This window comes from Cololabis saira, chromosome 4, assembly GCF_033807715.1.
Source record: "Cololabis saira isolate AMF1-May2022 chromosome 4, fColSai1.1, whole genome shotgun sequence".
Taxonomy (NCBI): Eukaryota; Metazoa; Chordata; class Actinopteri; order Beloniformes; family Belonidae; genus Cololabis; species Cololabis saira.
This window is the reverse complement of record NC_084590.1, coordinates 12,250,953-12,263,833: the sequence shown is the minus strand read 5'-3', so window position 1 is coordinate 12,263,833 and position 12,881 is coordinate 12,250,953. Positions and strand designations below refer to the sequence as shown.

The window sequence follows — 12,881 nt, the reverse complement described above, 5'->3', positions numbered from 1 at the left end:
CCCGTTTTCATATCAACGGGCATGGTAAATATGGCACTAGCATTACATCTTTGTTATATATTAGTACGATATTAACGTTTCCACCGTGAAATTCACGTTGATGACAGATTTACGGTTCCGCGTTAAATCGACGCAGTGGTTACGGCGTAGCCTACAGGCTGATTTATGGTTCCGCGTTAAATCGACGCAGAGCTTTAAATCGACGCAGAGCTTACGGCGTAGGGGACGCGGCGACGCGCAACATTTATTAAGCAAAATAAAACACTTTAGGGCCGACAACTTAAGCTTGACTGTGGACACTGAAAGTAACTAAAAACTTGTCTTTCTTATTATCGTCATGCATGCTATTTTCACTGATCAATACCTGACTGTGACATCACTGTCGTCTGCTCCTTTCCAGTGTAAACTGTACTGTAAATGGCAGCAGATTACGTGCAGATTAAATTAAGCACTTCTGTCATTTTACGTTTTAATTTATGCTTTTATTTTGAAGAGCACCGTTCTTCCTCTACTTCCGTTATTAACGAGCTTTAACGTCTTGTTCCCGTCCGAGCGTGGCAGCATGTTCACGCTGCTACAGAGTTGGTAAAAATATACAAACGAATGATTAACTTGTCATATTTTGTGTTTAAACTAATGAAAGGTTATTTTATTGTGGTTCGCCCCGTGTTTTTTGTTGTTTACATGTCGTAAAGGGAATGTCACTACGAGGTGTGTGCATGGGGGTGTGTGTGTGGAGGTTAGCTGAAGCAGGCTGAGCTCAAATTTAGCGCCCTTGGAAAGCAGAAGAAGGTATCCACCTTATTCCTACGGCCCATGAGGCTTTGCGCGAATTGTGGGAGCTCCTTCCGGTGCTGCCCCAACCGGCGTTTGTTTACATGCTGAGTGAACGCGTTAACCCTCTTTCTCCGAGCGTTGGGGATATAAAACATGTGGAAACACCACCTGTCACAGCTCAAACGGGACAATATCATCTTACCGCTGCCTCCTGCTGTTGAGGGATGGGAGGACGACCTGAAGAAGTGAAGAAATGCTTAGAAGATGAGAAGTATCTCATTCTTCCCAATGGGCAAAGTGGATACTCCTCCAGGTGGGTAAATATTGTTACTTATCAGTACTCGAGATGAGGGGGGATGAGATCCCCCCTGAAATAAAAACGGTCCAAATCATCCCCCTTTCCATCCCTTATGTCATTTCATTAATGAATGTGGTTTTACTGCTATTTCAACATTTAGAGTCATCACCAGAAAAATAACATTTGGCAATTTTCACCTGTTTCAAGTAAATTTTCACCTGAAATAAGAAAAATCTGCCAGTGGGACAAGATTTATCTTCTTATTACAAGCAAAAAAATCTTGTTCCACTGGCAGATTTTTCTACTTATTTTAAGTGAAAATCTACTTGAAACAGGTGAAAATTGTTCTTTTTTCCAGTGATGAGTCTTGTTTTAGGTGTAATGAGATTTTTTTTTTACTAAAATGAGACATTTTAAATAGAAATAAGACAAATATTCTTGTTAAGATTTTGAGTTTTTTCAGTGATCCATTTTACTTATCCTGTGAAGGACAGAGTCATATTGATAAGTACAGAAAAGTGTTTTTTATTGTTGTGTTTTGATGTATTTGATGTAAGCCCAGTGGATATTTAAAGCTTACAGAAGGCTGCATTTAACTGCTGCTATGTCATTCCTGCAGTATTTCTGCAGGTGTTTTGGTCACTGCTATTGTTTGTAATATATTATATTATTTGTAATCAGCACAAATTATCTGTCCCCATATGATAAAATCCACCATCCCCCCCTGATTTATTTACAACTCGAGTACTGGTTATAATCTATGAACTAATGTGACAGGTAGGCTACTTGTGAACCTACATTAAGACAAACTGTAAGCCGTCTTTTATATTTATTCTTTCAGGTCCAGCTGGCAGTGATGTGCCTGGGGCTGCAGAGCTGCAAGCTGGTTATCTGGACACCAACTGAGCACCTGGAGTTACAACTTTCATTTGACAAAGACTTCAGATACACACATGAAACACCTCCAGAACTTTTCACACATGCTTCACACAAACATTTGTAGATGAATTTGGTACAAAGAAGATTCAGCTCTGCCCCTCTGTATAAAGCTAGGGGGAAAACAGTACAACAGACTTCATTTTTGTTTTCAGTTTTATTAAAAACAGAACCTGAAAGATCCCCTCCTGACATATTAGGACATACAATATAGGGACATGAATCAAAACATTTTAACACAAAAATATTGTTTAACAAAAGCACATTACATTTGTGTCTTAAGTGAGAGAAATTCAGTTTACTGTCGGAGGACTTAAGAAACCAGAAAATATTCACACCTGACAAACTGAAATCACAATATTTAGACTTTTATTTCCTCAAAAAAATAACAATTGCAGCTGGACCTCAGTTGTTTTCAGAAAATGTTAAATGAATGAAATATGTAAGTGCAGCTCTACAAACTACATACAGCACTTAACCTGTTGAGAGTTGTGTGTTAAAGATACTGTAAGTGTAACGGTACCTAAATTGTTTTCAGAAAATGTTAAATGAATGAAATATGTAAGTATGTTTAAGTGCAATATTAAATGTCTTCTCACTTTTCACTTGAAATAAACTCAGCTCTTTAATTCACTAAACCAGCACAAATCTTGAGCATTTTGTCAATTTTGGGCACAAAGTTAATTTGGTCCTGTTTGAGAAAGAATCTTGTACACCTTCAGGTGCCATTTTCAACATGAATGCGGGCATGGGCAATGCGGCGTGTGTGAGTGACCTCCTCACTGGTCAGCTGGCATCCTTTACGTGTGAATGCTGGAATGATCAGCTTCCCCCTACGCTCCTCCAGCAAGTCTCTAACTGTGAAACCACGGTCACCCATCACCTCATCTCCAGCACGTAAATAATAGAATAGGTGTGGTCCTCCATCCCTGGGTCTGACCACTGTGTTTGGGCATCACAGGAAGCTTTGGTGTTGATCACAGCTCCTCGTTCTGATCCATCTGGTCAGGCTCATCTGAGGGACCAATACAGTACACAATTATTAAGATAAGATATGATACATTAGGGTTTTCCGTACCACTATAACACCCCCAGGCCCCTCATCAAATGTACCTGGGGGAAAACCCACAACCCCCCACCTGCAACCACATCACCTAAGCCCTCCAGAAGTTTAGGAAAAAACCGGTACATTATCACAGCCAGTACTGGAGTTGAGGGGGGATGAGGGGGGATGGCATCCCCCCCTGAAATAAAAACGGTCCAAATCATCCCCCCTGTAAAACTGCCATCCCTCCTTTCCATCCCTTATGTCAGTTCATCAATGAAAGTGGTTTTACTGCTATTTCAACATTTACATTTAACATTCTGGTTAGAGTCATCACCACAAAAATGTGACAATTCTCACCTGTTTCAGGTAAATTTTCACTTGAAATAAGTAAGAAAATCTGCCAGTGGGACAAGATTTATCTTCTTATTACAAGCAAAAAAAAGTCTTGTTGCACTGGCAGATTTTTTTTTACTTATTTTAAGTGAAAATCTACTTGAAACAGGTGAAAATTGTTGTTTTTTCCAGGGATGAGTCTTGTTTTAAGTGTAATGAGATTTTTTTACTAAAATGAGACATTTTAACTAGAAATAAGACAAATATTCTTGTTAAGATTTAGAGTTTTTGCAGTGATCCATTTTACTTATCCTGTGAAGGACAGAGTCATATTGATAAGTTCAGAAAAGTGTTTTTTATTGTTGTGTTTTGATGTATTAGATGTAAGCCCAGTGGATATTTAAAGCTTACAGAAGGCTGCATTTAACTGCTGCTATGTCATTCCTGCAGTATTTCTGCAGGTGTTTTTGGTCACTGCTATTGTTTGTAATATATTATATTATTTGTAATCAGCAAAAATGATCTGTCCCCATATGATAGAATCCACCATCCCCCCTGATTTCTTTTTTACAACTCGAGTACTGATCACAGCTAAGATTTAAAATTTAATTAACAAAAAACTTTTTTCTTATCAACATGTCTGTAGTGAAACTATTGTATTTTTATTCTAATGCTGCCCTGCAGTCCGTGCCATAAACACACTTTGTATTTTAACTGCACAGAAAATAATAATAAATAATACTAAAGGTTGTCATTACCGGACAAATACTACAATGCTGTGTCCTCCATACACCTGAAATCATACCTGATATTCTCATGATATTCCTGTCAATCCTCTGAGGATTCCCGTCTCTCCTCCGGCAGTCTGTCGGATCCGAGCCACAAAGTATGATGCAGGTTTTCATCCACAAAACGACGTACCCGAGCTCCGCAAGGACATTTTAGTAAATGCTACGGTTGATAAACATGTTAAACATTAAATGTTAGAAAACAAAACCGTAACTTCTCTGCTAGATTGAAAGCAAATTGCTTTAAAATAAACCGCTGTTCATGCTCAGCTGCCATGGTTAGTCAATGGCGTTACGGAACTTCCGGCGGCTAACCGGAAGTTACTCCCACAGCAGTTTCTACAGTAGAGGCTCCAGGAATAAGGTGGATAGAGCAGGGGTCGGCAACCCAAAATGTTGAAAGAGCCATATTGAACCAAAAACACAAAAAACAAATATGTCTGGAGCCGCAAAAAAATAAAAAGTCTTGTATAAGCCTTAGAATGAATGTCGAGAAAAATGACGAAATGCCGAGAAAAAAGTCTAAATGTCGAGAAAAAAGGCGAAATCTCGAGAAAAAAGTCGAAATCTCGAGAAAAAAGTCAAAATGTTGAGAAAAAAGTCGAAATGTCGAGGAAATAGTCAGAATTTTCGTGAAAAAAGTCGAAATGTCGAGAAAAAGTCAAAATTTCAAGATTAAAGAGATTAAAAAGGAAAAAGAAAAGGGAAAAAAGAAGAAGAAATAAAAAGGAAAAAATAGAAGTAACAAAAGAAAAAAAAGAGAAACAAGGAAAAAAGATTAAAAAAAAGTGGGAAAAAAAGAAGAATAAAAGAAAGTGTTAGGATTTAATGAAATTATTGAAGCTCAAAACTGTCTAAGCTCTCTCTTCAAAGTAATCTCATTCTGATTAAGAGCAAAAGGTTTAAATTAGATTAGAAGTTAATTACAAATACACATCTTAGGAGAGGAGACTGGGGAAGGGTGACACCTTAGGGTGATTCCTCCTTCATCTTGCTCTCCTAATGAAATTAATTTGCAATACACATGCAATGGGGAGAAACAGATGTTTAGCATTGGGGGGTCTGATCTGCGGTCTGGTTTGACACCTCAGATGGGAGACAGACAGTAAAGGAAATGTAGAGCTGGAAGAGACAAAGTTTGGGGGTTCTTTCACGTCTCTTAGGCTCAACCAATGAAAATCATTTGCAAAGAACACCCTCCTTTTTCAGTATAAAACAGATGGGATCGATGACTACCGCGTGATTTTCTCTTGTACCATACGTGGTCTGAGAGAAGTCTCCTCCGCCCGGAAAAACCTTGTGCTTGACATGATTAAAAGTTGTATTAACCTGTAACTTTATTCCACTAGTCTTTCTTGGTTCTCCAGACAAACGAACACGAGAATCTTTCAAAAGAAAGAAGGAAAAAAGGGAAAAAAGAAGAAAAAAAAAGGTCAAACATTTTTGAAAAAGCTCCAGGAGCCACTAGGGCGGCACTAAAGAGCCGTATGCGGCTCTAGAGCCGCGGGTTCCAGACCCCTGGTATAGAGAGACTTGTGGCGAATCATTGTAATAACGAGTGATTAATTTTATTTAAAACAAATGGGAAAATTGTCATTATTTTAATTTACGTAAAAACAGTCAATTCATAACGGTTTAAAAATGTTTAATTCATGTAAAAATGTATTTTTTTGAGTTTACTGAATATTCTTTATGTAAAGTTAAAATTCCTCTTCATTACTCGTGGAAATAACATGTATTGTGGGATTTATATTATTTCGTCCATGTACATATAGTTTTCACGGTGCCAGGTGCCAGGCGAAAGGAGGAGAGAAAATAAAGTTGCACCAGTCGAAGCTCTCTGCATCTGTGTGATTCATCCAAGCGGGCCGCTACATGTACAATGTAAGCAACAGTTGTGTTTTATTCAGGCATCATTCTCTCTCTCTCTCTCCTTCATTCTTATGTGATTTAAAGTTGTACATTTCACTCTGCTTTCCTGGTCCAGACCGAACACCCTGTTTTTCAGGAGGGCCTAACAGGACCCTCATCCTCAAGGCCTCCAATGCGGCTCAAGCCTTGGGCCCCACCAAGACGGGCACAAGGGCCAAGGCTCCGGAGGAGGTGGAGGCTGATGCCCGTAGCCACGTGGCCAGGGAGGGTCAGCCTGGTACTGAGCCGCTCCAGTTCGGCCGGTACCAGGGCCAGAGCTTCCACTGGCTGCTGGAGAACGACGTTGGATACGCCGTCAACCTGGTCTCCTCCCACCAGAAGGAGCGTGAGCGGACGGCATCTCAGTCCCCGCTGATGGCCAACAAGGTAGTGTCTCTCAGCATCTCTCATGTTGTCAGTGAGTGAACTGTAATACTGTGTTAATGAAACCATTAAAACACATATAAGCAACAAATGCTCATAACAGATAAAGGAGCTGTCTGTAAGAAATGGCCAAAACTGGTACTGCAGTCACTTTCAAAATATTGTTGAGCGGCGTGTACCCTCCCCCTCCTCCCCCCGACCAGAGGTTGCCAGGTAGGCTGCAGAATGCAGCAGGAACGTAGGCTGCCATGGCTGCGATAATTAGAGCCGAGCTGGCAACCCGGATGCTGAAACAATACTGACTTGGTGATTGGGAGATAGGTGGAGGGTGGAGCTTCAGAAACAATACTGACTTGGTGATTGGGAGATAGGTGGAGGGTGGAGCTTCAGAAACAATACTGACTTGGTGATTGGGAGATAGGTGGAGGGTGGAGCTTCAGAAACAATACTGACTTGGTGATTGGGAGATAGGTGGAGGGTGGAGCTTCAGAAACAATACTGACTTGGTGATTGGGGATAGGTGGAGGGTGGAGCTTCAGAAACAATACTGACTTGGTGATTGGGAGATAGGTGGAGGGTGGAGCTTCAGAAACAATACTGACTTGGTGATTGGGAGATAGGTGGAGGGTGGAGCTTCAGAAACAATACTGACTTGGTGATTGGGAGATAGGTGGAGGGTGGAGCTTCAGGCCAAAACAAAAAATGACAACATAAACATCAGTTGAGGGCTGCAACTCCTCTTTTTAAACTGGAATATCCTGGCTTGAGTGCTGTTGTCAGTGACATAAGTATTTGAAATGAACATGATTTTTAAATGTCTGTTGACATATCGGGGTCATTTTATGATTCGTTTTATTATTGCTCTTACATACAGCTCCTTTAAAAAATATATATTTTTCTGCTCACTGAAATGTAAATGGATTAGTTACAGCAGAACCTTGTCTCTTTGCAGGACGCTCTCGTGCGTTACTCCTCAACCTACCCTGACTTTGTGGAGGCAGTCAGGTTCCACCGTGCGGTTGAGGAGGCGCACGAGAGGTCTCTCCAGCCCGGTCAGGAGGGACAAGCCCTTGTTGGTTTCGGGGACTTTAAATTTGAGACCCTGCAGAGCCTGTACGAGTCGGAGGACCCGAAAAAGATCCGGTATCAGAGCTCTATTGGGCGCAATAATCTTCTGTTTAGCACAACTGTGTTGTTGTAACTGATTCCCCTGACATGTGGTCTCATCTGCACAGATTTGTCAACTACCTGCGGAGGAAGATGCCAGCTCCAGGCACGCAGATGGAGAACGCCGTCCGCTACGTTTGGAGCAGAGACAGGAAGAAGGCAAGTGCTGCGACCTCCACCTCCACCACCAGCAGCACCAGCACTGCATCTGTCTCTGCTTCGACTGCAAGGGCTGCAGCTCAGTACGTTTTTATTTATTAAACTTCTAACTATAGTAGACGGGGATGTCGTCCCTCATGAAAGCCTGTTGAAGTTTGTGTTGTTATGTTTCAGACCTGCAGCCTTTGTTTCTGGGCGGCGTTCTCTGTCTGTGGGGCAAGTGCAGTTAAAGTTGAAGAAGCTGGTGTCTTCAGCTAAAACTGCACTTCCTGGTGAGTTGGTAGGAAGAAAAATCACCTTTAGTTCACTACATTTCACAAGTGGAGTTAGTTCAGTGTTTGATTCCACTTGCAGCTCCCTCTGGACCAGCTCTGAGATCCCCTGGAGATCTCTCCGATGCAGAGATGGTCCAGGCGGTAGTTGACATTGAGGAGTGTAAGTAAGAAGAAGGTCGGGGGATGGTCACAGGACATCATCCGGCAGCTGCCCCCCACCTACAGCTGCCAGTTTCCGGCTGTACTCACGTACAAGTAAGAAGCAGCTGCCACGGGTTCGTGTAAAACTGTGTCAGCTGCGTTCTTGTGCTCATGACTCCGGTTTCTGTAGGCTGTCCTGTGATCACAGGGTGATTGCCCAGCTGAGGTATCGCACCCTGGGCAACAGTGCCACTCGGCTGCACAACACCCTGCAGGAGCAGCACTCGGACTCTTGGATGCGGAGAGCGATCCAGTACCTCGGCGTCTGCGAGCCGTTCCTGTCCTCCGCCGTGACGGAGCCGTTCCCGTCACCGCCCCAGATGGCACCCGTGCCATCGCCCGTCTGGCTGTTGACGGTGTACGGCTACGATATCCTGACACGGCTGGAGGAGTACAAGGGCAGGATCACGTCCACCTTCGGGTCCATTTTGAAGATGGACTCGACTAAGAAGGTTTTATAACTTTAATACTTGACTTTTCCTCCCAGATGTCTGCAAACCTCAGCTCTGTTTGTGTACTGAAATGAACCTTTCTGTTCAGGTGACGAAGAAGCTCGCGGGTACCGCCACTGACACGGCCGCCTGGGTTACCAACGTGGGTAACGAGCACGGGCAGGTCCTCATCAGCGTCCTCACCTGCTCCGAGGGATTGATGAGGCGGTACCGACTCGCCGAGGTTCCTCCCCCCCAGATCATTTACGTGGACCGCGACTGCTGCAACAGAGACGGCGTGTCAAAGACAGCTGCTTCATTTTCGGTATGAATTTACGTTACAGCTGACAATGATGCCGCATCGGCTGCACAGAAAACCGGTGTGGCAATAATTACACGCGCTTTTGTCTGTGTTGACAGGAGTGGACGCAGCTCGTGGTCCGCCTGGACATCTGGCACCTGATGCGCCGCTTCGCGTCGGGTGTCACCACCGAGAGCCACGAGCTGTACCCCACCTTCATGAGGCAGCTGTCTTACTGCATCTTCCAGGTGGACCCCGAAGACGCCCGCCGTCTCATCAGGGCAAAGCGGTCAGATCTGGAGGGGAGAGGCGAGGTGGCTCACCAGGGAGGAGTGGAGGCTCCACTGTCGGCGCAGGACGCGTGGGGCCAAGGACACGGCGCTCCTCATCCAGGACCTCCTGGACACCTTCGGCGGACCCGCAGGACGCAACACCCTGAACATCCCGCTCCTGGACGCTCTCCGCATCCAAGACATCTGGAGTACGCAGAGGTGCCACCTCAGCTGCATATAGGACCCCCCCCGTGTCCAGCTGTACACCCAGACCGGCACGCTGACCAAAGGGGGGGTCAATCTCCCAGTTTACCGCTGCGCCAGGGGCTCCGCCTCCCTGGGGTCTTTCCACCTCCACCTCCACCGGTTCATCCCAGGTACGTGCCAGCCAGGATTTCAGCATGTCCTGAAACCGGCCGGGGCCCTGGTGGAAGCCAGGAGTCTCCAGGGGCTCGGAGAGAGACGGGTAGACAGACTCACCGCTCTGGCAACGCCTGCCAGAGCAGGACAAGCGGAGAGTCGTCTACCCGTCCAGACACCAGGACAGACGGTCCAAGGGGCGGTTCAAGGCAGCAACGGGGAAGAACACTTCCTGTCCTGGCAAGGAAAGTCTCCAGCGGTGAGTTTCACTTCAAACAGCTCTGGTGCTTCTGTTGCCGTCTGCCGTATTCTGTCTCACCTCCACTGTCTTCAGGCACAGGCTCTTTGAGCTGAATCAGAGGACTCTGTCGCAGTGGCAAGAGCTCTGTCCGTCGCTGATCCAGAGTCTGTACTTGCATTCGTCTTGTAGTGAAACATCCTGATGTCGACCTGTCTCAGTTAGTCGCAGTTCGGCCGTCGGCAGAAGAGGTGGGAGAGGGCCGTGCTGGAGCAGGAACCAGCATCGTCCCTGCTCCGGCTGTGGCCACGGATCCTCTTCCACCATCCAGAGGGCTGTCCCTGGTCCGGGGGGGGCAGGGGCAGCCCTTTGACTACAACTGGCCAGAGGAGCAGCCAGGCCCCTCCTCCAGGGGCCTCCCACCGCCTCCTCCTCCTCCTCCTCCTCCTCCTACTCCTCCTCCTCAAGGGGTTCCGCTGCCTCCTCCTACACCGGCCGTGTCCAGGACCACGGCCTACAGGAGGAGGAAGGCAGCCGAGGCTGCAGCCGCCGCAGGAGAAGCACCAGCAGCAAAAAGCAGAAAAACCATCATGCAGTACACGTGCTCCCAGTGTGGCCAGCCCAAAACGCTGGCAACGGGCCACGGTCGCGTTGGGGGCACGTCGTACTGCGCTGCTGTTGGTGGAAAGTCTGTGGCGGACTGGAAGGAGGAGATGAACAAAAAAACATGAGGAGGTGTTTGTATATAGTTTTGTATATATATTTTTTTGTATATAGTTTGTACATAAATGTATATATTTGTTTATAACGTGTCTTATTTTTAATAAATGTGCCTTGTTTCTCTTTCAACCTTCAAGCTTTGTCTCATTCCTTGTTAAAATATACAAAAATATAGTTTGCTTATCCACTTGAAATGATTGTTTATTGCATGACTGGAACAGATGAGATCCCATTGAGAAAAACCTCAGGGAATACTTTTAATTATAAAAAACAAGAACAAAACACCAAATGACCAGGGTGACTGAGTGGAAGGAGGATCTGGTTTATTTATATACATTTATTTTATTTTTGCAGCTTTACTATCCAGAGAGGACAGATTCTTGGCAGGTTGTTCTCCGGGCCCACGTATCTGAAAGATAATATCACATCTAAAACGTGCAGGACAGTGGGTTGGGAAACAACAACTGAAGCTTTTATCCCTTTGTTATTGCGGTGCATTTTTTCGTCCTGCAGATGGCGACATTTTTTCCAGAGGAAAATGCTCGTTGTTCTCTGCGGGGGGTGGCGAGAGGCGGCGGGGAGACGCGCCCGATTCGGGGAAATGTCGCCATCTGCTGGACGAAAAAATGCACCACAATAACAAAAGGATACATGGACAAAACAGATGCTTCATTTGGACTGTGTCATCGACAGAATTCTGCAGACCTTGATGATGAGCTAATTAGGACCATTAATTATAACCAGGTATGATGATGAAGGGAAATAACTAAAACATGCAGGACAGTGTGCCCCGCCTGCCCCGAGGATATAGATAAAACCATGGTTTATATTAAATGTGTTTCCCTTTCAGGTACGTGGGCCCAGAGAACAACCAGACGACATACCTGCCAAGAATCTGTCCTCTGGATAGTAAAGCATAAAATAAATATAAATAAAAAAATTATATATATAAACCCGATCCTGCTTCCACTCTGTCATTTATTCTCTGTTATTTATTTATAATTAAATTCCCTGAGGTTTTTTTCCAATGGGATCTCATCTGTTCCAGTCATATAATTAACAATCATTTCAAGTGGATAATCAAACTATATATTTATAATTTAACAAGGAACGAGACAAAGCTTCAAAGTTGAAAGAGAAACAAGCCACATTTATTAATACAAAAATAAAAACAATACACACATGATAAACAAATATATACATTTATATGCAAAATAAAAACAAACTATATACAAATTATAAAAAACTATACATTTATATACAAAACCTCTTTTTTTTTTTGTCCTTTCATATCCTTCCAGTCTACCACCAACGGCAGCTCTCACCACAGAGTCCTCGGTCTGAGCATCAGCCTCCGTCCTCATGATCCTCTGGATGAGGGACCAGCGGGTCCTCATGATCCTCTGGATGAGGGACCAGCGGGTCCTCATGATCCTCTGGATGAGGGACCAGCGGGTCCTCATGATCCTCTGGATGAGGGACCAGCGGGTCCTCATGATCCTCTGGATGAGGGACCAGCGGGTCCTCATGATCCTCCCACGCGTGTGGCGGCAGGATGGAGACGGCAGAGCTGCTGCTGCAAACGGCCTCCACCAGGACATGATGATATCCCGGCTGGACATCAGGACGCTGGACCTCCTCCTGAGGAGGAAATGAACAAGAAAAAGACCGTTGTGAACAAATAAAAGCGGAAGCAGCCACAAACCACATGATATTAAGAATGCCGTTTGCTTCTCGTAATACTTTATTTGACCTGGTCTTTGTACCTTTTGACCGTATAGAAAGGTAATTCTTGCCATTGTGAGAATGAGATGAACCTGCTGTACTCTACTGTCCTTACTTTTAACAACTTGTGCTTTTTATTATTTTACCTCTTTTCTTATGTTATTTCATTTTATTATTTACTGTTTAATTGTGTCTTGCTGCTTTTAATGTTGATGTAAAGCACTTTGAATTACCTTGTGTTGAATTGTGCTATACAAATAAACTTGCCTTGCCTCGATCATGTAGATCTTCTGCAATACAGTACAATGTTTTTGTCTGTTAAAGTCAGCTGTGAGTGTGGTGGTTACCTCAGAATGTGAGGAGTTCTGTGGAGCAGGAGACCGGTGTCCAGAGGTTTCCAGAGGTTTCCAGAGGTTTCCAGAGGTTTCCAGAGGCTCTGGGAGAGTCAGGGGCGGCTGGACCCGATGGCTCAGCCCTGGGTGCCTTTAAATCACATAAGAATGAAGGAAAGAGAGAATGATGACTGCAATAAAACACAACTTACAATCATTCTTGCT

At 44.5% G+C, this 12,881-nt stretch overlaps 1 protein-coding gene and 1 long non-coding RNA gene across 3 annotated transcripts; one reads left to right on the top strand and one right to left on the bottom strand.

Annotated features, from left to right (window-relative positions):
- Positions 1 to 2,149: 2,149 nt before the first annotated feature.
- Positions 2,150 to 4,543, bottom strand: LOC133442254 (uncharacterized). Its single transcript, XR_009782529.1, has 2 exons — positions 4,198 to 4,543; positions 2,150 to 3,026 (listed from the first exon to the last, which is right to left on the bottom strand). It is a non-coding gene; the product is annotated as an uncharacterized LOC133442254 (long non-coding RNA).
- A 3,657-nt stretch (positions 4,544 to 8,200) lies between these two features.
- Positions 8,201 to 10,707, top strand: LOC133442253 (uncharacterized). Of its 2 annotated transcripts, XM_061720213.1 has the most exons (5): positions 8,201 to 8,331; positions 8,408 to 8,729; positions 8,818 to 9,033; positions 9,129 to 9,900; positions 9,976 to 10,707. In XM_061720213.1, exons 2-5 carry the CDS (start codon positions 8,514 to 8,516, stop codon positions 9,993 to 9,995), a joined length of 1,224 nt encoding a protein of 407 aa, XP_061576197.1. In that variant the 5' UTR covers positions 8,201 to 8,331; positions 8,408 to 8,513; the 3' UTR covers positions 9,996 to 10,707. The 2 variants fall into 2 exon arrangements, with proteins under 2 accessions (XP_061576197.1, XP_061576196.1); XM_061720212.1 differs by having other exon boundaries at positions 9,129 to 10,707.
- Positions 10,708 to 12,881: the final 2,174 nt, after the last annotated feature.

Coding starts and splice junctions, on each gene's coding strand:
- LOC133442253 (XM_061720212.1), top strand. CDS start 8,514: ATGCGGAGAGCGATCCAGTACCTCGGCGTCTGCGAGCCGTTCCTGTCC. Junction 8,730..8,817: donor AGATGGACTCGACTAAGAAG/GTTTTATAACTT, acceptor CTTTCTGTTCAG/GTGACGAAGAAGCTCGCGGG. Junction 9,034..9,128: donor AGACAGCTGCTTCATTTTCG/GTATGAATTTAC, acceptor CTGTGTTGACAG/GAGTGGACGCAGCTCGTGGT.